Source organism: Aspergillus caelatus (assembly GCF_009193585.1).
Source record: "Aspergillus caelatus strain CBS 763.97 unplaced genomic scaffold BDV27scaffold_58, whole genome shotgun sequence".
Classification (NCBI taxonomy): domain Eukaryota; kingdom Fungi; phylum Ascomycota; class Eurotiomycetes; order Eurotiales; family Aspergillaceae; genus Aspergillus; species Aspergillus caelatus.
The window spans coordinates 96,261-117,372 of record NW_022475321.1 but is presented as its reverse complement, the minus strand read 5'-3'; the positions used below and the strand labels follow the sequence as shown (position 1 = coordinate 117,372).

At 48.6% G+C, this 21,112-nt stretch overlaps 8 protein-coding genes across 8 annotated transcripts; 2 read left to right on the top strand and 6 right to left on the bottom strand.

Moving 5' to 3' along the window:
- Window positions 1–51: 51 nt before the first annotated feature.
- BDV27DRAFT_125921 (amidase signature domain-containing protein) lies at window positions 52–2,190 on the bottom strand. Its single transcript, XM_032066447.1, has one exon. The coding sequence runs from the start codon at window positions 2,134–2,136 to the stop codon at window positions 202–204; it is 1,935 nt and encodes a 644-aa protein (XP_031929124.1). The 5' UTR covers window positions 2,137–2,190; the 3' UTR covers window positions 52–201.
- A 1,089-nt stretch (window positions 2,191–3,279) lies between these two features.
- BDV27DRAFT_171178 (cytochrome P450) lies at window positions 3,280–5,428 on the bottom strand (the record flags this gene model as incomplete). Its single annotated transcript, XM_032075529.1, has 2 exons — window positions 3,280–4,811; window positions 5,409–5,428. 2 exons carry the CDS (start codon window positions 5,426–5,428, stop codon window positions 3,281–3,283), a joined length of 1,551 nt encoding a protein of 516 aa, XP_031929123.1.
- Window positions 5,429–5,731: 303 nt separating this feature from the next.
- On the bottom strand, window positions 5,732–7,225 carry BDV27DRAFT_125919 (magnesium transporter CorA family protein). Its single transcript, XM_032066446.1, has 2 exons — window positions 6,477–7,225; window positions 5,732–6,419 (listed from the first exon to the last, which is right to left on the bottom strand). Exons 1-2 carry the CDS (start codon window positions 7,115–7,117, stop codon window positions 5,831–5,833), a joined length of 1,230 nt encoding a protein of 409 aa, XP_031929122.1. The 5' UTR covers window positions 7,118–7,225; the 3' UTR covers window positions 5,732–5,830.
- Window positions 7,226–7,600: 375 nt separating this feature from the next.
- Window positions 7,601–9,277, top strand: BDV27DRAFT_125918 (putative MFS pantothenate transporter). Its single transcript, XM_032066445.1, has 2 exons — window positions 7,601–8,362; window positions 8,417–9,277. The coding sequence occupies exons 1-2, from the start codon at window positions 7,811–7,813 to the stop codon at window positions 9,230–9,232; spliced, it is 1,368 nt and encodes a 455-aa protein (XP_031929121.1). The 5' UTR covers window positions 7,601–7,810; the 3' UTR covers window positions 9,233–9,277.
- Window positions 9,278–9,341: 64 nt separating this feature from the next.
- Window positions 9,342–13,672, bottom strand: BDV27DRAFT_143958 (amidase signature domain-containing protein; the record flags this gene model as incomplete). The annotated part of the gene is made up of 6 exons (XM_032070181.1): window positions 9,342–10,426; window positions 10,474–11,078; window positions 11,145–11,222; window positions 12,635–12,712; window positions 12,769–12,944; window positions 13,568–13,672. The coding sequence occupies 6 exons, from the start codon at window positions 13,670–13,672 to the stop codon at window positions 9,342–9,344; spliced, it is 2,127 nt and encodes a 708-aa protein (XP_031929120.1).
- Window positions 13,673–14,366: 694 nt separating this feature from the next.
- Window positions 14,367–15,884, bottom strand: BDV27DRAFT_171175 (aldo/keto reductase; the record flags this gene model as incomplete). Its single annotated transcript, XM_032075528.1, has 8 exons — window positions 14,367–14,606; window positions 14,683–14,828; window positions 14,888–14,943; window positions 15,020–15,104; window positions 15,159–15,355; window positions 15,420–15,524; window positions 15,606–15,752; window positions 15,816–15,884. 8 exons carry the CDS (start codon window positions 15,882–15,884, stop codon window positions 14,434–14,436), a joined length of 978 nt encoding a protein of 325 aa, XP_031929119.1. The 3' UTR covers window positions 14,367–14,433.
- A 785-nt stretch (window positions 15,885–16,669) lies between these two features.
- Window positions 16,670–18,008, top strand: BDV27DRAFT_171173 (enolase C-terminal domain-like protein; the record flags this gene model as incomplete). Its single annotated transcript, XM_032075527.1, has 4 exons — window positions 16,670–16,845; window positions 16,908–17,017; window positions 17,083–17,194; window positions 17,261–18,008. 4 exons carry the CDS (start codon window positions 16,670–16,672, stop codon window positions 18,006–18,008), a joined length of 1,146 nt encoding a protein of 381 aa, XP_031929118.1.
- Window positions 18,009–18,658: 650 nt separating this feature from the next.
- On the bottom strand, window positions 18,659–20,635 carry BDV27DRAFT_156335 (dihydroxyacetone kinase; the record flags this gene model as incomplete). Its single annotated transcript, XM_032072314.1, has 4 exons — window positions 18,659–19,290; window positions 19,351–19,617; window positions 19,680–20,450; window positions 20,530–20,635. 4 exons carry the CDS (start codon window positions 20,633–20,635, stop codon window positions 18,659–18,661), a joined length of 1,776 nt encoding a protein of 591 aa, XP_031929117.1.
- Window positions 20,636–21,112: the final 477 nt, after the last annotated feature.

The window sequence follows — 21,112 nt, the reverse complement described above, 5'->3', positions numbered from 1 at the left end:
TGGTTCGGTTTGCTGAGGGGTCGATTTAGCGGGGACCTTTCTTTCCTTTTTCATAGTAGTGCGTATTTAACTGAAATTGTCAGTACTAATTTGTTGTTGCTATATATATTTAGTCCAGTTTATTTGTCTTAACACAACACAGCATATATACATCGCCCTACTATTAGCTCCATATTATCTTTACTACACCAACACATCTCATTAGGAATATAACCTTGAGCCTGTACTGACAGGTCTGAGGACTCCCTTCTTCTCGAGTCCCGCGACCAAGGAAGCCAGGACATGGTCACATCCTCGCGCCATCTGCAGCGCAACACTCACCGGTAAATACTCGGTCTGCAAAGAGATAGTACTGTTGTATGGAGACTCTCCCACAGGGACAACAACCTCAGGTGCGCCACCGAATACCGCGATGCGCCCGATGAAGAATCCTACTGGTGGTGTTGTGGGCGCATCATAGTATTGGTTACGATAGTCGGTCGTGCCGACCGAGTACACACTGACGAAGAGCGACTTGGAGCAAGAGGCCTCATCGGACTGACCATATCCGGACTTTTCCCACCAGTTTCGGAAAGTAGTCATGTTGCGTAGGGCTACCTCGTATGAGGCGTTTCCGCCATTGTCCTGCCCCCACTGCCAACGTGCCAATGGGCCAGGGTTGATGAAAGGCTGGCGACCACGGTGATGTGCTTTGTAGTCTGCAAAGAGAGGGACGGCTAGGTGGTTGAACTGGCCCACAGAAGTGAGTGTGGCGTAGGTCAGGTTGAGCATCTCTTCCAGGCTGGGTGTGGCAGAGGATTGTGTGTCAAGCCATCGCTGCGACACGTCGACTTTGGTATGGTTGGTTTCGAGGAATGCCTCAAGACCACGTATGAATGTGGTAAGACTTCGATGGGCTTCGGGAGTGATGCCTTTACCATCCCATCCACCACCGGCCACGAGCAGCTGCCGGGGGTAGGACGTAAAATTGTGCCGGAGATGAGGATACCAAGCTTGCACAGTATGGGCCCATAGCGAGCCATTTCGGGCGAAGACGCCCGCTGTATCCAGCGGCGGTGAGAGGGGCAAGACATGATCTAGAGAGATAGCACCAGTGGATGGCCTGTTGCCGTAAACCCCTTGAACTGCAGCTGGAGAACGCATTGAACCGCCAGTGTCACTACCAACAGTAAGGTCCAACCAGTCATACGCTGCAATGGCCGCACCTGAGCCGGAGGAGGAGCCGCTAGGCGCCTGATATCCATCTCCACGTGGATTGAAGGGACAGTGAAAGTCCACCCAGTCGGCAGTAGGCCGATCACCGTTAGCAAACTGAACAGTGCCGGTTTTACCGACGAAAACGGCTCCCAAGTCTAAGAGTCTCTGAATAGATGGGGCAGTATCATTTTGAGTTCCATATAGATAATAATAGGAGCGACTTCCGCCACTCGTCTTGAGACCCTTAACATGGTAAATATCCTTGACACCCAATCTTAGACCGGCCAATGGCTTCTCTGAAGTTGGTGTATAATAGAGACGTGAAGGCACGGCGACGTCCTTGGTCATCGCATTTTCTGTCACGGCTGGGAGGGGAAGCACACCTCCCTTCTCGTCACTGATTGCGGCTTGGATGAAAGCTAGGTTGTCGTCAGGATACAGCCGGTACGCCCTAAACACATGTCCGGTATACAAGGAGACAAAATAGGGCCCACTCGGCAGCTCCTCCGTCAGCTGGGCGGTGATTATGGAATTCGACGAAGCAGTGTGTATATCCGAATTCACCAGCAGCAATTCAGTGCCTGAAGGTTTGAGGATTGACGCATAGTTACTCAGTTGGGAGTCAACGAGTTCAGCAGTGGAAGCTGTGAGATAGACTGCACGGAGGAAAGTAGGCTGGAAGACATCATCACGCTCAACATAGTCCGATAGCAGCGATTCCAAGTCCGTATCAGAAGTTACACGAATGACAGTTAATGGTACCAAATCTATTCCCTCTGTCAAAGAGGAGGCATATGCAGAGGCATTGTACCCTTGCAAAGCTGACACAGGAATGCCGCTCACATAATACGGAATTTCATTGAGAGACAGCGTCTGGCCATTGGGGACGGCAGCCCCGGTAACGACCGCCGCCAGCGAGAGGAGTGTACCAAGAAACATGAAGAATTAAATCTGTCATCTTCATTTCGAATGGCGCCGATCTTCCTTTTTATATCATAGTGAGGGTTTGGCATTAGTCACAAGCACGATGCTCGAGATAGGCAACTCTTAATAGTCTGATAACATTCTTATCGTGGCTGTGATAGCCCGACGCCAAGTAGGATCTAATCGTCTTGGCTGACTCCATCTATGATCTAGTGTCGGCATATCGTTCAATCATATTGATTGGGACATCCTAATGTTCCCGCGGGGTTCCTGTTACCCTTGTTATCGTCCGCTGTTCTCTCGGTAGATATAGCCGATAATTGATTTCAAAGCGAAACCACGTTCTCCGGTCTTCGGATACTCCCCATGGTAAAACTGCCCTCTTGGTGCCTTTTCCATGGCATTTTGTTATTCCGTTGAGTTGTCAAGCAAAGTAAAATAAGAATATGACACGGGGTATTGAAGGAATTATTGTAGGGAGTGGAATGTTTTGACTCTATTGGAGACATAAGCTCGTGAAAAGTGCTACCGTTCTTTGACCCATGCTGGCTTAGATGATGTAACTCTCCAGTGCAACATCCTTGAAGCGTTCCTTTTCCTTTCGTAAGAATAAAATGGTCGTGGTGCTCAATTCTGAAGGCATGGGCTTCGGCCATCCATCATAGGGCTTCGAGGTGTTTGTATAACATGTCTGTCATCCAGGAGCACAAGAAGAAGAATTGGGAGGGGCTTTAAGATAATTGTGAAGTGAGCTTCGGCATAAGCAAGGCTTTTCTTTGTATGATGATGGGCACCTATTTTGAAGGCAACGTGACCGCGGTAATATCTAGTGAATGGCAGGTGAGATAGGGGATATACCTGCTTTCTTCATTCCTAATTTTTCTTTTATATAGTTATTCCCGCAAACAGAGGCATGACTGGTAGTTCTTTGCGATGACGTTCTCATATATGATTGTGCGCAGAATTCACCCACTGTATAAATCCCGGAATGAGTGTGTGTGGTATTTGAATAATCTTCCATGCTTTAGAAATCCTGAGGGGAAGGACTATAATGAAGCTTACATTGTGATATCGGCTTGAGAAAAGAAAAAGAAATTCCAACCCTGCTAAGGTTATGGATAATCCATGGCACACTAATCGTTCATTTCAGACAACCCTTTCAACCTCGCAGATCAAGCCCGATAGACTTTTGTTCCTCCTTAATCGAATCCATGATAATGTCAAGATTCTTCTCGGTGGTTTCCCATTCATTCTCTATAATTCTGCGAGCATCCTCATTGCGTAGCTCAAATACTGCTTCAAACGGCGCCGGCGCGGATACGAATGCCGAACCGAAATCCATATCATCCACAGTTTTCGGTTTACCATCCGCTCCAATTGGTGGTTGTACATCAAATCCCCAAAGAATGCGCGCCACAAGCACGAACAGGGAGTTCCGCGCAATATGCCTTCCAGTGCAGACCCGCCGCCCGTATCCGAAGAAGTTGGTGAATCGGTCATTATCGGACCCTGCTAGCCATCGCTCTGGGCGGAACTCGAGCGGGTTGTCAAATTGGTGTTCATCAAGACTCATAGACCAATGTAAGGGGACTATCGTTGCGTCCTTAGGAATCCGGTAGCCCATATACGTGTCCTCCTGCCTAGCAGCATGCGGCACTCCCCCGGGCACAATGGACCGCCAACGGAGAGTCTCTTCCACCACTGCACAGATGTATGGCAAATTATCCTTGTCTGATAATGTTGGGAGACGGTCAGTACCGACTACGTGATCGATCTCACGTTGAGCTACGGAGATGAAGCGCGGATACGACTGAGTCGCAAGGATGAAGATCTTCATGACAGTCGAGGTCGTCTCGAGGCCGGCCTCTGTCAGGATGCCAAGATCGTACGCAAGCTCCAATGGCGGCATTAGCTGCCCTTGCTTCGAAACAGAGAATTCCTTAGACCAGTTCCATGCGCGACTCTTCAGACCTTTATTCATGTTCCGCATATGGAGGCTCGACTCGATCTGAAACAATTCTTCACCAATCCGCTTCCACGGCGCCAAAAACATTGGCAAGGAATTAAGCATAGGGATCGCATCCACAGCCCAGGTTCCAACACGAGACGCATATGTGAAGTTATGCAGGATGCGACGCGCATCTTCCACATCTTGTTCATTCCCTGTCTTTACACGAAATCCATATGTCAAGGAGTAAAGCAGACTGATGCTATATCGCTCCAGGTGAAGAGAGAAGTCATTGGACGAGAGCAGCTCGTGCAAAAGCTGCTTGCTCTCCAAATCCTGAATTGGGTAATAGGTGGAAGACGCCCGCGGACTAAGCACGGGGGCCTCCATGCGCTGATGCAGTCGGAAACGGTCATCGTATTGCCGCAGCAAAATATGCATACCTTTCACGAGGTTATCGTCGGCCATGACCAGTTTGGGTCGATTGCTGTACAGGCTGCCTCGCTTATCAAGCAGGTCTCGGGCAATCGTGGTGTCTGCGATCAATATAATGGTCTGTCGCCCGAACTGTGCGCTCATGATTGGACCATATTTCTTGCTCCATTGATGGAAGGTGCGCCAAGGCAGAACTTGTGGCACCTGGTGAATATTCCCGATGAAGGGTAGACGTTTTGGGCCAGGAGGGAGACGACGGTCGCGATAATATTCATATAAGAGACGAAGGACCAACAACGCAAGAAAGCTGTTCAGTATGCCAAACTCCATTCTAGTGTCTTAGATCAGCTTCTCCCGGGTAAGAATATTGTGAACGAAAACTTTTCGAACTCTGCACTGGAGCAGCTGAGGAGGAGATTGATTTATGACTTCGCTTTCGCTTCCACCAGTGAGGAAGGATATTATCGTAAGCCATATTGTTGGTTCATTCCTAGGTTGCCCCTCAAGATCTTCAGTGTGAAGAGCGCTTTGGCCTTTCATGAATTGTAGCTGATATCCAAACAGCGGCGACCGATCGGCAATTGTCACCATCGCTTAACCCTCACGGCACTTGCTGCATCTAGAACTAATGAAATGCGACTATCTTAGATCCACATTGAAAGCTGCATAATCGTCACGGCAATCTGAGTGGTCCATCGTGAAGAACTGAAGGTTGGGGCGAATTTAGTCCGTTTGGACTTGCATTAGTTCTTTTGTGGCGGGCTGAGAGTTGACGTAGGGAAGGCGACACGACTATAGCTGCCTCTTCACGACGAGTATAGGGAGGGATTTCCCGAAGTAGACCATTCTCAGCATAACGTTAGCTGACCCTCACGGTCACATTGTTACGACTAGAATAATGCACATCGTGATACAATGGGCCATAGGATTATCATACCATACCCCATAGGACTGATTTCTACGGATTTACCAAGAGCTCTCTAACAAGCAACCGGCCAACTTCCCTAACCGTCCCGTATTATCTCGTGGATCGGGCTGTAAGTAGAGCCCTCCTATCGAAAGTATGACATTCCCTTCTCAACTACTTCAAGACAAACATGAACTTCCCTGAAGAGTGGACATATGACCCCAGGGAGGTCGCTTATAACCTCGTATGGCTTAGTCATGATAGCGAAGGATATGGCCTGCTGTCCTATCTAACGTCTGCTGATCATTAAACCCTAGGGATGCCGTAGTCAAGTCATTAATTGTCCTAATATATATAAGTATCCGTTACCAAACGATATGTATCCTGAATCACACATCTACACAGTCAAGCGCAAGGGTCTAGATAAATCGGAGCCGTTTCGCAGTGATCAAACCCAGAAAGATCAATCCCAAAATCACACCTAAGATACCGTACCACCAATTGATTGGTGGGGATTCCACGTCCTCCGGAGTGTTGCCCGGGACAGTTACATTCATACCAAAGAGACCGATGAGAAACTGCATTGGCACAATGATCCCGCCAATGACCGTCAGCCGGCTAAGAGTCGCCGCAATGTCATTTCGCATGCGCGTCGAATCGAACGCCAACTGACTCAGATATTTCTCCTGTGCCCGTGACAGCATCTGCTCCGCATTGTACAGATCGGCCATCATGGAAAGCACGTGGTCACGGATGTCACCGAGATAGAGAGTGACATCCATGGTTGAGGGACCAAACGAACCGCAGTGGCGATCGAAGCAGCGGATGACGTCGGTCTTGTCGTTCATCAGTTGGCGAATTTGCAAGACTTCTCTACGATATCGGTGAATCCGGTGAAGTGCTAGACCGATGTCATCCGGTCGGGTTATGGAAACATCATCTTCGATCAATTCAACACCGGCTTGGATGCGATTGATAAAAGGCGCGAAGCCGTCAACGATGTCATCGCTGGGGGGGGATTAGCATGTTAAGCCAGAGGTTTGAGTCACAATTAGATGCACATACATGAGGGCATAGGAGATCCAGTCACTGGTCAGTGCTAGATGGCTCCGGTGCTCCTTGATCCGATTTCGGACATGACCCCCGTGGGGACTGTTGCCGAAATTGAAGCTGAGGACACCCTCACGGAAAACGATAGCATACACGTTGGGAGAAGAAGATCGGGTGCCATCGACCGCCTCCACTTGCCGGGCCGGCTGCAGGGAAAGAAAGTAATACCGACCGAACAATTCGATCTTCTCTCGCGACTCACGCACTTTGATATCCTCGGTCGTCAGCGGATGGACGTCAAAGATCTGCGAGAGTGTTTCGATGTCATCATCCGAAGGGCAGGTTACATCGAGCCACCATAGCCCAGAATGTTCCGTGGTGTCTAGCAGCGTTTCAAAGGGCTTATAGAACGACCGCAAGGACTGGATCGTGGACGCATGGATAACAGAATCCAACTGCGATGTAAAGAAGCTGAACTGTGTCGCAGGAGCAGCCCCTCTATCATCATAGAAAGACATCTTGCGGTCTTTGAATTCATCAACTTCATCGGGTCCACTGGCGTCGGGCCCCGAGACTGAAGGGTCATCTATACATGGGCTGACATCTAGGCGCTCACCAGGAGCGCCGTCCAGGTGGATGTCTGCCACCACACCCATGTTTACTCAAGAGGCAACGAAGCTTGTACAGGTGAGCATGTGAGCTGTAAATTCACCGATAGGCCGTACACCATCCTGACGTGTCTTGCAATGGGTGGTTGAAAACCAAAAAATGTCGGACCAAACGGGGCAGAATATGTGGGATAAAAACGTTATGTTAGGGGATGAGCCAATCTGTCACCGCTGTTGTGTTTCTTTCTGCCGGCAGAATACAAGCCTGAGCTAAGCCTGCAGATGCAGGGCGTTGGACGGACTCTCAGTGGTTGATTGCGTGTAGCGGTGAGGGTTACGGGGCTGTGTTGATGCCAAGAGCATGACGTGAAAAGTTTTCGCTATAACCAGACGATCATTGGGTCAAAGTAAATGCTCGTAGTGGAGTTACATCGCCCATTGTAACATTGTCATCTTGCGACCCATTCGAGTCTATTGAACCTAGAATCTTTTGAGTTCAATCCTTCAGCTTTCAAGGGCTTGTCGCAACCCGTGACACCCCATGTGCCCCTCCTGGCATGCAGCCTGAGGCATACACAAACTCCCGCCAGAAGCAGTCTAGCTCCTTCGCCCGTTTACCAATCAACTTCGTTATCAAAAAAAGAACTGCTCGGATATCGACATCATTTCCAACGGAATGAGATAGCGATCAGACCCTGCATATCCGCGGGGTGATCCTTCTCATTTCTACCCTGGTCAAGTATGTGGGGAATTAAAGACCCAGAAAGAAAGTTACTGGCGAAGATTGACTTCTTCATTTTATCATTCTGCTGCGTGACATATTTCTTCAACTACTTAGACCGCTCCAATCTATCCAATGCCTATGTCTCGGGCATGAAAGAAGAGTTGGCCTTCCATGGCAACCAACTCAATGTGATCAATACTGTCTTTACGGTGGGATATATCATAGGCCAGGTCCCATCCAACTTGGCCTTGACGTACTTCCGCCCGCGGATCTTCTTCCCTGCCATGGTCCTATTTTGGGGTGCCTTGACTATGGTAACCGCTGCCGTACATAATCCCCAAGGCATCATGGCCATTCGATTCTTTCTCGGACTGGCCGAAGCTAGCACCTTCTCGGGAACTCATTATATACTCGGTTCATGGTATACTGAGCGGGAACTGGGCAAACGCAGCGGTATCTTCACAGCTTCGGGGCTCGCGGGAACAATGTTCGGTGGGTTCATTCAAACCGGCATTCATTCCTCCCTGGACGGTATCAGGGGCCTATCGGGGTGGCGATGGCTCTTTATCGTAAGTACCGTGGCTTGCACCTCATGACACGGAAAGCATGTTAACATCAATCAGATCGATGGCTTAATCACCCTCCCCATAGCCATCTATGGCCTACTATTATTCCCCGACACGCCAACCACCACAACAGCTCCCTACCTAACAGCAGCAGAAAAGGAGCTGGCAGTGTCACGTTTGCCCACAGTCAATGCCAACCGTGCACCCGTGAACCGCGCCTTTCTCAAACGACTCTTCACCACATGGTACTGGTGGGGATTCGTCATCCTATGGGTCATTGCCGGAGAGACAGAATCCTTCTCCTCGAACTCTCTCTTAGCCTTGTATATGAAAGCCCACCCTACAATCCACTATTCCGTGTCCCAGTTAAACAACTACCCGACCGGTGTCCCAGCCGTCGGCATTGTCTCGACTCTCTTCTGGGCCACGCTCACAGATATCCTCCAAGGGAAGCGATACCTAGTCAGCTACTTCATCGGCATCACCGGTGTGGTTACTTCAGTCTTAATCCTGACCCGCTTTGACTCAACAGCAACCGTGTTTGGGGCGTACTACTGGGCCGGAGCTGTGTATGCATGCCAGGCTACGTTCTTCGCCTGGTGTAATGATGCGATGCGATCGCAAGATGCACGGCAGCGGTCGGTGGTGATCGCCAGCATGAATATGGGCAATAATGCCGTCAATGCCTGGTGGAGTATTATTTTCTATTCGGCCAATCTAGCGCCACGGTTCACGCGGGGGATGTGGGCGATGATCGGCTGCTCGATTGCGTTGGTTCTCTGGACGACGGGGATCGTATGGAGGACAGTAAAGGAGGAGAGACAAGCGGTTAGGATAGAAGAGCCAGAGACGGTGGATATTAAGGACAATTGAAACTCAAATGTTTTACTCAATATCAAATACCGTTCATGATGCGAACATAAACCTACGGCGTATCTAATGTCTTATTGAGGGATCTAAAAATCTATCTGTACCTTTCTATCTATGCAGTTTCGCCGGAACCACTGCTGGATGCAACCCACTTAGCCCTCTGAATGACATCCTCCCAAATTGGTGGCCTCTCACGCAAGTCTGCCCCGAGCTCCTCGGCCTCCAATCCCCACTGCAACAACTGCTCTTCGCTACCCCATTCTCCATTCCCCATTAGCCCCACCGGAACCGTTCCCTCGTTACTATGATTACCCTCGGGATCGGCATATCCCGCCGGAACACTAATCGCAGGAATACCAGTAAAGTTCGCTAGCCATACATACTCCATGGCCTTCAGTGTGCGGTCCCCATCACTAAGTCCCCATTTCAACTCCGACTTGGATACAACGGGCCAACCCGCACACGCAGTAGTAGGAGTCACGATGATCATGCCAGGGAATTCTTCCCAGAGGGCAGCAAGATGCTGCATCAGAAGCCGACGAAGCTTCTGTGCGAGAAGGTAATCAGTAGCGGGAGTCGTACGGCCTAGAGTCAGGAGAATGCGATTCGGAGCCGTGATATTGGTGGTATCGGGGAGAAGAGCCGCAGCATCAGCTAAGATGGTCATGGCGTGGGCTGTCTGGCCCTCGACGAGGAAGGGGATATCAATTGGAACAATGGTGTAATCTTTCTCGGTGACAAGCTTGTCCAGCAGGGAGCGGCAGAGACGTTGGACGTCCGGGGTCGCTCGGGAGAACCATATCTCTGGGATACCAAGGATCTTCTTTTCTCTAGTGGACGGGGACAGTGAGAGCGGACCTGGGGCTGGGAATGGTGTATCTGGACCTGGCGTGGCGAAAACGTGATACGCTTCAGCGAGAGAGCGAATGTCTGCAGCGAGTGGCCCAATCACACTGGTGGTACTGGCGTAGTTGACGCTTGGATAATGCGAAAGTCGGTTGTGAGTCGGCTTTAACCCCACCACGGAGCAGAACGACGATGGGATACGGACACTTCCTCCACCATCTGTGCCTAGAGCGATGGGGACTAAGCCCGTGCTAACGGCGTATGCACATCCGGAGGAACTTCCGCCGGTGTAGTAGTCCGGGTGATATGGGTTTGGCGGAGTGCCGTAGTGAATATTGTTTCCAGTGGTATCTGATGCGGTGTTAGTATACAACAACGATGAGGTGCAAAATCCGTACCAAGTCCGAACTCATGCATCGAGACCTTCCCCACTACGATCGCTCCAGCTTTCTCCAGCTGTCTAATACACCAATTGGTGATGGACGGATCGTCCGATTTTGGGTCAAGGGTGTAATCATTTAGCGAGCCAATATTAGTACGGTACCCATCGAGATCGAACTCATCTTTCACTGCGGCAGGAACACCGTCGAACAAGCCGAGCGGTCGCCCTTCTTTGTAACGACGGGTAGACGCCTCGGCGGCAGCAAGAACAAAGTCGATTCGACTGTCAACAAATGCAATAGAATGTTTACCAGGCGTGGACAAATCGCGTCGGATCAATGGGAGGAGTCCCCTGACGACTGCAGTAGGTGTCAAGTCTCCTGATTTGTAAAGCTCATGGTAATCCGCGACCGAGTAGTATTTAGTAGGGTATTTTACCGGAGGTGCCGAGACTGTGTTCACAACAGAATAACCGGTAATTTCTTCACTACCACCCTTCAGAGGGACAACGGTTGGGTCATAACGAGGCTCAATGTAATCCAGGTGGGACCGGATCGCCCGGAGAGACCCAAATCCCGCGTTCGACCAGATTACCTGTGGTAGGAACCACAACCGGTCCAGCCTATTGATGATTAGTTCATATGCTACGGAGGATACAGGGGCACTGCCTCTGTTGGATGTAACATACAGCCACGCGCCAACACTTAGAATGACACCGCGGAGTGCCGGGTTGGGCTTCCGGTCATAAGTGGGTGGAAGATCAGGCCTGACAAGGAGTACGGTTAATATTCCAGTCCATTTGCCAAGAGAAGGCTAGAAGGTGCGCTCACCCCTTTCTAGGCTCCGGATAATCTTTGAATTGGTGTTGCTTGGAGCCAGCCATCGTACCGTGTTGAATGCTTTGATCGCGCAAGGAGTGAAGGACAATGGTTCACAAGAAAACAATCGGCGTAGGCGACATTCCTCGGATGATCTTCACCCGGTGGGCCTGGTATATCGAAATACCGTAATTTAACCCGCTTTTGCTCCATAATTAGTGGAAATTAACATGGTTATTACCGACACTGAACAATGCATTGAGCTTTGTTCCGAATCACAAGGAGGGGCAAGGGTACGCAAGGGTGTACCCTAACTGGTTACATCTGGAATTCGTGAAGTGCCATTTCTATCCTAACCAAATCCCAATATACAACCCGCATCATAGGTTCATCAATTATAATTCATTGTTCAATTTCTCTGTAAATGCCATTCTGTTCTCGGAAATGTAAAGAGACCGGAGAATTTCCAATAAGAAAGACCATCGTTTAGAGAAATCAATAATACCTTTGTACATTAGACAATGCCTTCTTTTCTAAAGCAAGAACCGGAAGCCCCGGTTGACGACCAACTCAGACACATCATGCCCTTCACTAGGACCGGCGGACGTGGGCAAATCGGTACCCTCCTCTTGATCGAGCTTCTTGTTTAATCTCCCGAGATAAATGCGAAGGATAGTCGAAAATATGATCGTCATACTGCACATCCCGATATTGACACTAAAAGCGGTAATATATCGAGGCGCGGCGGAATCTTTGCATATAGCGGTTAGCAATCGCCTCCACATGGTCGCCTTTTCTGATAAGGGATCCTACCGGGGTAAAGGTAAGGCGTGTAGATTTGGGCCACGTTACTAAGACAATTGATAAAGGCCAAAGCAGCTGCACGTTTTGAGGCGGGGCGCGGCAGAACTAAATTCGTTATTATTAATTTAGTCAATTGCAAGATCGCCAAAGGATGTTCTTACTGTTCGAAATGTATCCGAGGGCAACAACGTAGCTGGCATAAATACTACCTAGCATGATGCACATTGCACTTCAGGCCTCTGTTAATAGCTGCTCAATTGTATCACAAATTGTGCGGACTTACACATAACGAGCGGCAAAGTTGTTTCCTGCCATATATAGGATGAAAGACACAATAGCAAAAATGGGTGGAAGGCAAAGATGAAGGTATCGTTCTCCTGTACGGTCGGCATTCCAAGCATGAATCAACACAATAATTGTGCCTATGAGATATGGTGGGGTCGTCAGGAGTAGAGTATCAATGTTATTCTTGCCAAGTCCAGACATCACACTTGAAGAAGTCAGTTTCAATGTTCATACCAAGAGCTATGGAGCTATTCAGGAGAGGATCTTTCACCTTGGGAAGAAAGTGGTTACAGCACCGGATGATGTACAGCCGTAGATGACGCCAAGCAGTAGCCAGGCTTTTGGGTCCCTGGTTAAACAGAGTTAGTCTAACAGTGGAGATCCAGGATACGTGATTGATCTTACAAGATAGCAAGCTTTGCACCATGGAACATGCTTTGATGCTCACTATCCACCCAGTCATCCTCACCGATATCTTCTTCTAGTCTCCAGGCCGCAAGTACTTTCTCATCGTCACTTAACCAGGGTGTAGTCCTGGGAAGATCAGGCACAATAAAGAAAGCGAATAAAGCCACAAAAACCTAATGAAATCAGTACTAATATTGGCTCTGCTGATATAGTGGCACATACCGTCAGTGAGCCTTCTATAATGAAGAGCCATCTCCAAGCTGCGATACCTCGGGCGCCATTCAAGCCGCTTGTGATACCAGCGGAGATTAAGCCTGAGAATGCACCTGAAATTAATGATCCCGCGTATAGTAGTGCGGTCCGTTTAACTAATTCCTTCCTTGTATACCACGCTGATAGGAGATAGAGACAGCCAGGCTAGAGCATATTAGCAATGTAGAGCGATCCGTAAGCGGGAGCCAGTGTTTACTCACAAAATAAGCCGCCTCAACAAACCCAAGGAAGAATCGGACGGCTAGCAAGCCCCCGAAGTCCTTTGTGACTGCAGTCAAACACGAGATGACACCCCATACCACCATGCAGCCTGGCAAGTAAATCGAAGGTTTACCGAATTTGTTGAGGATCATGTTCGAAGGCACTACTGTAATTAGCCCTTGTCATTTCCGATAAGGTCGCAAAGCTTAAGATTTACCTTGCATCAGGAGGTATCCGACAAACAAGATACTAACGCAGACCTTTGAATTGGGGTCAGATCTAGAAATGAATCTCAGTCCTCGTTCCACTGATATTGTCTTACCTGATATTGTTCCCCCTTGAGGTTTAGGTCATCTTGCAGTCCAGCCAACTTTGCCGCTGCAATGTTGTTGCGATCCAAGTAGTTGAGGATGTACATTACCAACATGATCATCAGTAGTCGGGTGTCAATTTTCCTGACCAGCGCTTTTTCCCGCTGCCTTCTCTCTTCTGGAGACCAATCAATCAAAGCAGTCGGTACGGACCGCCGATTTTGGTCCTTGGGATTTTCGACGACATATTGCTCGATGTGATGGGTTGCGGAGTCCTTAGTACCTTCCATAATGTAAGATTGTAAATTTTGGTTCAACTCGGAAGATACAGAAGGAAGAGAGCCAAGAGACTTCAACTTCCAAGAAAATTGGCGGGATGGGAAATCCACAAACAGCAGACCAAGGCGATCCATTTAAAGTTGCTGGGCATGACCAAGCTTTGTGGTTCAATTCTCTGGGGTAAGCAAAGGCTCCCCATGGGGTAAGCGATTGGCCCAGAGAAAGACAAGACCAGTAGTTTTTCCAAGGATTGAAAGTCTATACTGCATATCCGACTAGATGCCCCGCAGAAGACGGATAAGTCCATAGATCCGAGATTGACCGCGCTAGGAAAAGGACGTGCCAATCAATTCATCTGCGGCATCAGTCACTCACTCGCCTGGGAAATAGGGTGAAGTGTTAACCTAACAGTATGAACAACTTCTATGGCAAATTCTAAGTATCATAATTTTAATGAGAAACAGAGAAGAGATTATCCGTTATTATATGTCAATCCCACTCGACCAAAATGCCAATGACATCAAGGGTCGCGCCTTGAACACTTTATTCCCCCAACATTATATGTATCCATGCGGTCCACGGTGAGAAGAGCACAATCTCAGTGGCTGGCAAGCTTCTTCTGCTCCGCAGCCCAGGCCAGTGCACTTTCACGAGCGCTGGCCTCACCAACTTCTCCAAAGATATCAACACCTAATCTGGCCGGAAAGTTCATGCGTTGGTGCTTCTCCAGGCTCTGTATAGCTTCGAATGCGTCCTCGGGGAGTATGAAGTCTGATACAAATGACGTATTAGCTGGGGCTATGCGGATATTCGGGAAGACTGAACAATTAAATGAGTGAGGTCTTACCATCGAAGTTGCTCCGAATTCTCTCGGGCGTAATGGACTTGGGAAGAACCACCGTCCCGCGCTGAACCGCCCAGCTGATCAAAATTTGCGCCGGTGTTTTACCCAGTCGGCGGGCAACTTCAATCACCAAGTCATCGTCAACAGCCCTACAAGAACATGTGAACAAATAAGCACTTTTTGTTTTCATGTAAGTGTGTCGACGCACCGAGGAATGTTATAAATATTGTTTCCGAGAGGAGAATAGCCTGTAACAATAATTTGCTGCAACAGAACATCAGGATCAGGACCAGCGTCACAGTTATGCCCGAATGTGACATATTAAGAGTTGAGCACGTACATTGTCTTTAGACCACTGAAGCAATTCCCGTTGCTGAAGGTAAGGATGGGCTTCGATTTGGTTCACAGCGGGTCGAATTTTGGCACTAGAATCAGGTCAGCTTCCGGAAGAGTGCTTCAGTCTGGGCAATGCCACATGCGTCTTGAACAATTCCTCAATCTTCGCCTGGGTGAAGTTGCTAACACCAATCGTGCGAATCTTTCCTTGCTCTACAAGACGTTCCATCGCTGCCCACGTATCCTTGATAGGCACATCAATCACGTCGATGAGGCCTGTCTTGGCATCGACCGGCTGAATGGTTTCATTGGAGTGTCGGAACGCTACAGGCCAGTGAACCTGTGTCAGAAAATGATCGAGTCAGTAACCATTTCGAGAAGAAACAGAGCACAATGTAACTTGCCAGGTATAGATCAAGGTAATCAGTTTGCAGATCAGCGAGTGATTTATTCACGGCTTCCTCGACATGTTCAGGTTTGTGGTGGGTGTTCCATAGCTTGCTGGTCAACTACACAGTTGAATCCGACTGTTCAGTATGCTATATGAAATCCTTCCAGGACGGTAAGTGTGCAATTTTGGGCATACATACGAAAATTTCACTGCGCGGGACCCCGGACGCCTTGATGCCATCTCCGACTTGCTTTTCGTTGCCGTACACAGCAGCCGCGTCAATGTGTCGGTAGCCTGCTTCTAGAGCTGCCTTCACTGCTTGACAGACTTCATCGTTCTTCGATTGCTGGAGGGACCCTCAATGTCAGCCATGGACAGAGCGAAATACTCTCCTGCATCTTGTACATACCCATGTACCCAGGCCAACGGCGGGCATGCTGTACCCGCTACTCAACTTGAAGATCCGACCTGACGCCATTGTTGTACAAAAAGATGATTCGATAATGAAGAGTAGACTTAGGAAGTATCTGTGTATCTGGCTAGAAGAACTATTCAAAATATTAAAGTCTCTAAGTATGAATGCGTCAAGAGATCGGTTTCCTTGGTCACAAAGTGAACCAGCCGATACTCGGATAAGTTGACCGGAAACCAAAAGTATGGAAATGTTTCCTGGATTGGTAATCTGAAAGTATCCTATGATGTGGTCTAACGATCTAGACTTTTAGATTTTACTTTATATTTACACATATAGATATTAAGAATGTCAATTCAATGGATAAAAAACTGATAGAAATATAACACTTTAAAAATGTACCTAAAGTCATACACTAGATCTTAATTATCTAAGGCACCCCTCGGCTTACCGAAGAGAAATCAGGGCGGATTCGGGTCGAATGCGATTCAGCCTGTCAACAACCCTAATATTCCCCAGTATATTTCCATGAAGATCCTACTTTTCCGGTATTACGACTATTGTGACAGTCCGCAATTTGTCAGATGTGACATTCGAAGCCTTTTTCCGAAATGCGATCGCCTCGGCAAGTACTGGCTGTGACGGAAAATATTCCAGGCCACTTTTGTTCGTATCGTCTTCACTTTATTGAAGTGGCCAAGTGTTGCCATCAGATGATGGGTTTTTGATTACCTATCGACTTAGCGAAAACCCGAAGTCAAGTTTGCTGATTTCCTAGTCATTGTTACATTCATATGAGAAACCTGAATTCCCAACCCTCCTCATCTATTCGCAGGTAACGCAACAACGCAATGGCTCCAATCAAGCAAATTGAATATTTTAGAGTGCCTCCACGATGGCTTTTCGTCAAAATTACAGACTCGGAGGGCAATTTCGGCTGGGGTGAAGCTTCGCTAGAGGGTCATACAGAAGCAGTTGAAGGTTGTCTCGATGCCTTTGTCGAGCGATTTGTTGGCCTGGATGCCAAGTATGAACCCTTTGCTATTCTCTTTTCCGTTCCTTGAATTGAGTACTCACTTCATGTTTTAGTGACATTGAACATATATGGCAGAATGGTTATCGCATGGGCTTCTACCGTGGCGGCCCAATCCTAATGAGTGCTCTGTCTGGCATTGATATCGCGTTATGGGATTTGAAGGGTGAGCTCGAACAAACAGCTATAGCACCAGTATCATGAGCTGATTTCCGTTCATTCTTTCTCCAGCTTCACGTTTTGGTGTGCCTATATATGAGTTACTCGGTGGGAAGGTCCGTGACAAGCTGCGGGTTTATGCTTGGATAGGCGGGGATCGCCCGGGAGATGTCGAGGCACAAGCGTAAGACATGACACCCGAATTGCCCTTCGTCATTTCATGTGAGCTGATAATTCCTTGGCGTGCCAGTCGCGGTCGCATTGCGCAGGGATTCAAGGCCGTGAAAATGAACGCGACCGAAGATCTTGGTTGGCTGGACTCCCCCGCCGCGCTCAACGCCTCAGTGGAGCGTCTGAAGACTGTCAAGTCTCTCGGATTAGATGCTGGTGTGGACTTTCACGGCCGGGTGCACAAGGCAATGGCCATTCAGCTTGCACATAAGCTCGCTCCGCACGAGCCATTGTTTATTGAGGAGCCCTTGCTCTCTGAGCATCCAGAGTCTGTGGCTGCTTTGTCCAAATTGGTCCCCATTCCTATTGCCTTTGGAGAGCGTCTACACTCGCGTTGGGATGTCAAGCCATTTTTAGAATCAGCCTCGGTCAGTATTCTTCAACCGGATATTAGTCACGTTGGAGGGATTTCCGAGCTGCGTCGTATTGCCGTCATGGGTGAAGCTTACGATGTGGCTTTGGCACCGCATTGCCCTCTCGGCCCAATTGCTCTCGCTGCGAATATTCAGGTTGATGCCGTGTCAGCTAATTTTGCGATTCAAGAAATGAGCTTGGGCATCCACTATAATCATGGGTCGGCGGATATTGGGACATATATCAAGAACCCTGAAGTTTGGACAGTAAAGGACGGCATGCTGGATCTTATGCGGGGTCCCGGTCTAGGCATAGAGATTGACGAGGGAAAGATTAGAGCTGCAGCAGTCGACGCCAAAGCTTGGAGAAGCCCCTGCTTTGAAGGTCCTGGCGGGGAGTGGAGAGAGTGGTAAGATGTAATAAAATATTACTTCAATATATGTAAGACTGTATCTAGAGCTATACATATCAAAAGACCAAAAGATCACATAAATCTGAATCTACGATTCAGGTTGCCCTGGGTTGCACCTTTGTAACTTACTCCTGTTAGAATATATATAGCCTAATGTACACCATGTTATGGTTGAGAAGGAAGATTCTTCCAGGGGTTTAATTCTTAAGGCTAATTCTACACATGCAGTTTACACATTATTATAGATTCTCTACCATCGTATTTTTATGTCTGCGAGTGATTCAACTTGCTGCTCAGGCTCACACTCCGGAGATTACCAAGTATATACAAATAGTGGAGGATAAATTCCCAGGCTGTGAACCTCTCAATTCCTTGACTGTTGGGGGTTTGGGAGGGTTGGCTATTCTATTTTCTAACCTCTCATAGTTAGAGCATCGGATGATTGTTCAGAGCCACGGATTCTTATATGTATGGTATCGTACTAGCCTTCACGGCAATAGTCCATGACTATTAAAGCTTCCTCAATTCAGTGTTTTGTTATGCTTGTGGAACTCATTGATCTTATCGAGCTAAATCATATCGACGGCTGTCAATTTATTGATGGCAACCTTAAAGAGTTATATAACCTTACAAGCGAGCTATGAGACTCCCTCAAGCACCCAAAAGACCCTCCAAAAGATACACCAAGCCCATCGCCCCAGGGTCTGGAACCTTACTCCACACTTCCGGAGGAACGTAGACAGCGCGGCCAAGGGATGCGGCCATCCCCTTTGTGCTGTCACGCCCCTCTCGTGCTGCAGCAAGGGCTACAGCTACTGGTGAGTCGGACTGCAGAGATGCTATGAAGGGTATCAAAGCGTCCATAACAGTGCGGTCTCCTACCAAAGCAGGTGTAGCTTGGCGTACAGCTTGGAGTGCGTCACCAGAAGCCTTCACCCAATCTGAACGTTCAACCGGCCGCTCTTTGGGCAGCTTCGCACCGACGGCCCGGAGAGAAGCAGCCAGAGCGTTTAGGAAGATTGCATAAAGCGCCCCGGACGTACCGTCCATATTGTTCTCAACGACGATTGCTAGAGTCTCAAGGAGTTGGATTATATCTCCACTATCACGGTTATAATTGCCTTTGTTAACAATTTCCCGAAGGATAGCCTGAGCAGTTCGCGCGAGTGTCGATCCGCAATCTCCATCGCCCACCAGCGAATCGACTTGATCAATCTCTACCTCGGCCGCTATCACCCCATCACAAGCCCGCTTGAGAGATGCCATCAGGTCTTTCTCGTTGACTATCGAAAGAGTATTGGCAGGTTGTCAATTATGGAGATGGGTTTTGGGAGACAACTTACCTGTCAGTTGAGAAAGTGATCTGGGCGAGGGTTCCATCGAATCAACGTCACCTGTGTCAAATATGCCATTCTTGTGCGGTCCTTCGCCAACTCCATATGCCTGATAGAGATCTGGTGTCACCCTCCACCCTGGGGTGGTGGCGGGCTCATCTAGCGCCGTGAGAATTTGAGGAGTGGTTTGCAGGAGTGTGATACTGAAGCCTTTCCCATCCAAGCTGGTCATAAAAGCCCCGGAATATATCCTAATAGGTGTGATGCCCCATCTACCTACCCCTTAAGATCAGAAATGATGAGAACATCTACGGATGATGGTATTCAACATTGCTTACCGAGCCGGTCAACCACAGCCTTGGTTATAGCGGAAAACTCAATGTTCGATACACCTCCCAAGTTATTGACCATCAAACAAATGGATTGTTTGTCTGAAAATGACACATAAGCTCGATCTGAGTCGGTCGGATCCAATAACTTGTCCAACATTTGGTCCACCAGTGTCGAAATGGTTGGCTGTGGTTTGATCACGTAGCAACCTGGCTCATTGTGGATTCCCATACCCACTTCGACCTGATCCGCATTGTCTATCGATTCTGTTGTCGGTTTTCCCACAATGTGAACATGGTCTAATGCAGCACCGACAGTGGCAAGATTGTTCACTAAGTCTTCACCGATTTTGCAGAGTTGCTGGAGATCCATCTTGCCCTGTTTGGCCAGGGCCCCGAGAACCTTCTCAACGAGGACAGTACCTGCAAGACCTCGTCTTCCGACTCTGCCGCTCTTGCGTCGACCAACCGACACATCATCCCCAACGACTAGCACGGCAGTGTCAAAGCCAGCAAGGCGGGCCTTTTCAGCAGCCAGATGAAAGTGCAGTACATCGCCCGTGTAATTCATGATCACGAGCAGGGTGCCGGCAGAGCCGCCCACTCGAGAAATTGTGGTTTGAATTTGGTGCACACTCGGAGACGCAAAAATAGACCCTGAGACTGCGGCACTGAGAAGGCCATCGCCGACTAGGCCTACAAAAGAGGGTTCATGGCCAGCTCCTCCACCTGAGATGATTGTCACATTCTTGTTCCCGTCATGGCGTAGATTTATGATAGCTTTGGCCATTAGCATGCCTCGTGTATGTGTGTGTGGCACTAGAGAAGAGCACGTGGGTGCTCTTGGTCTTGTACTTACCTTTGATATCTTCGTCATATCGCAAGAAAGGGTTAGACAAGGCCAGTCCATGCAAACTATCTTGGACGAGTGTTGTGCCATCGTTGATAAAATGCTTCGTAGTCATTTTTACTTTCTAGTGCTGTCAAAGCGATCGTGTGTTGTGGGCATCTCTTCCCCTTTGGAGGTCAGGCTACTTTATAGGATACTGAGAGTCGGGTATTCCTTTATTGATTCCTAGCATAACGATTACTGTCTTCTCATACTATGCCTGGGCTACATTGAGATCCCAACGTCTCCTTCAAGGAACGCATGACCCCATATCTTTACCTCCAGTGTTTGTACTGTGTTTTACTTCTCCCCGGCGCTTAGCAACATCCTTTTCCGTTGTGACTTGTTGTTTTTAATTTCCCTCTCCAGGGATTCGCAAGACCATGGGTCTAAAGTTCCATATAGCCGAATTTGTGGGGTACGGAAATGACAGCTTGGCGCCGGGAAAGCACCCTGCGGCCAAAGCTTCCTTTTAATGGTATCCGATTGGTTCACTGGCTACTCTAGCTAGTAATGTAAAGGCTCATGGACTACTACTATTTGACTGAGTTAG

Excerpts from the sequence above, each read along its gene's own strand:
- BDV27DRAFT_125921 (XM_032066447.1), bottom strand. The coding sequence starts at position 2,136 with ATGTTTCTTGGTACACTCCTCTCGCTGGCGGCGGTCGTTACCGGGGCT.
- BDV27DRAFT_125919 (XM_032066446.1), bottom strand. The coding sequence starts at position 7,117 with ATGGGTGTGGTGGCAGACATCCACCTGGACGGCGCTCCTGGTGAGCGC. Across the intron at positions 6,420-6,476 it reads TGGATCTCCTATGCCCTCAT|CGATGACATCGTTGACGGCT; the intron begins GTATGTGCATCT and ends ATCCCCCCCCAG.
- BDV27DRAFT_125918 (XM_032066445.1), top strand. The coding sequence starts at position 7,811 with ATGTGGGGAATTAAAGACCCAGAAAGAAAGTTACTGGCGAAGATTGAC. Across the intron at positions 8,363-8,416 it reads GGTGGCGATGGCTCTTTATC|ATCGATGGCTTAATCACCCT; the intron begins GTAAGTACCGTG and ends AACATCAATCAG.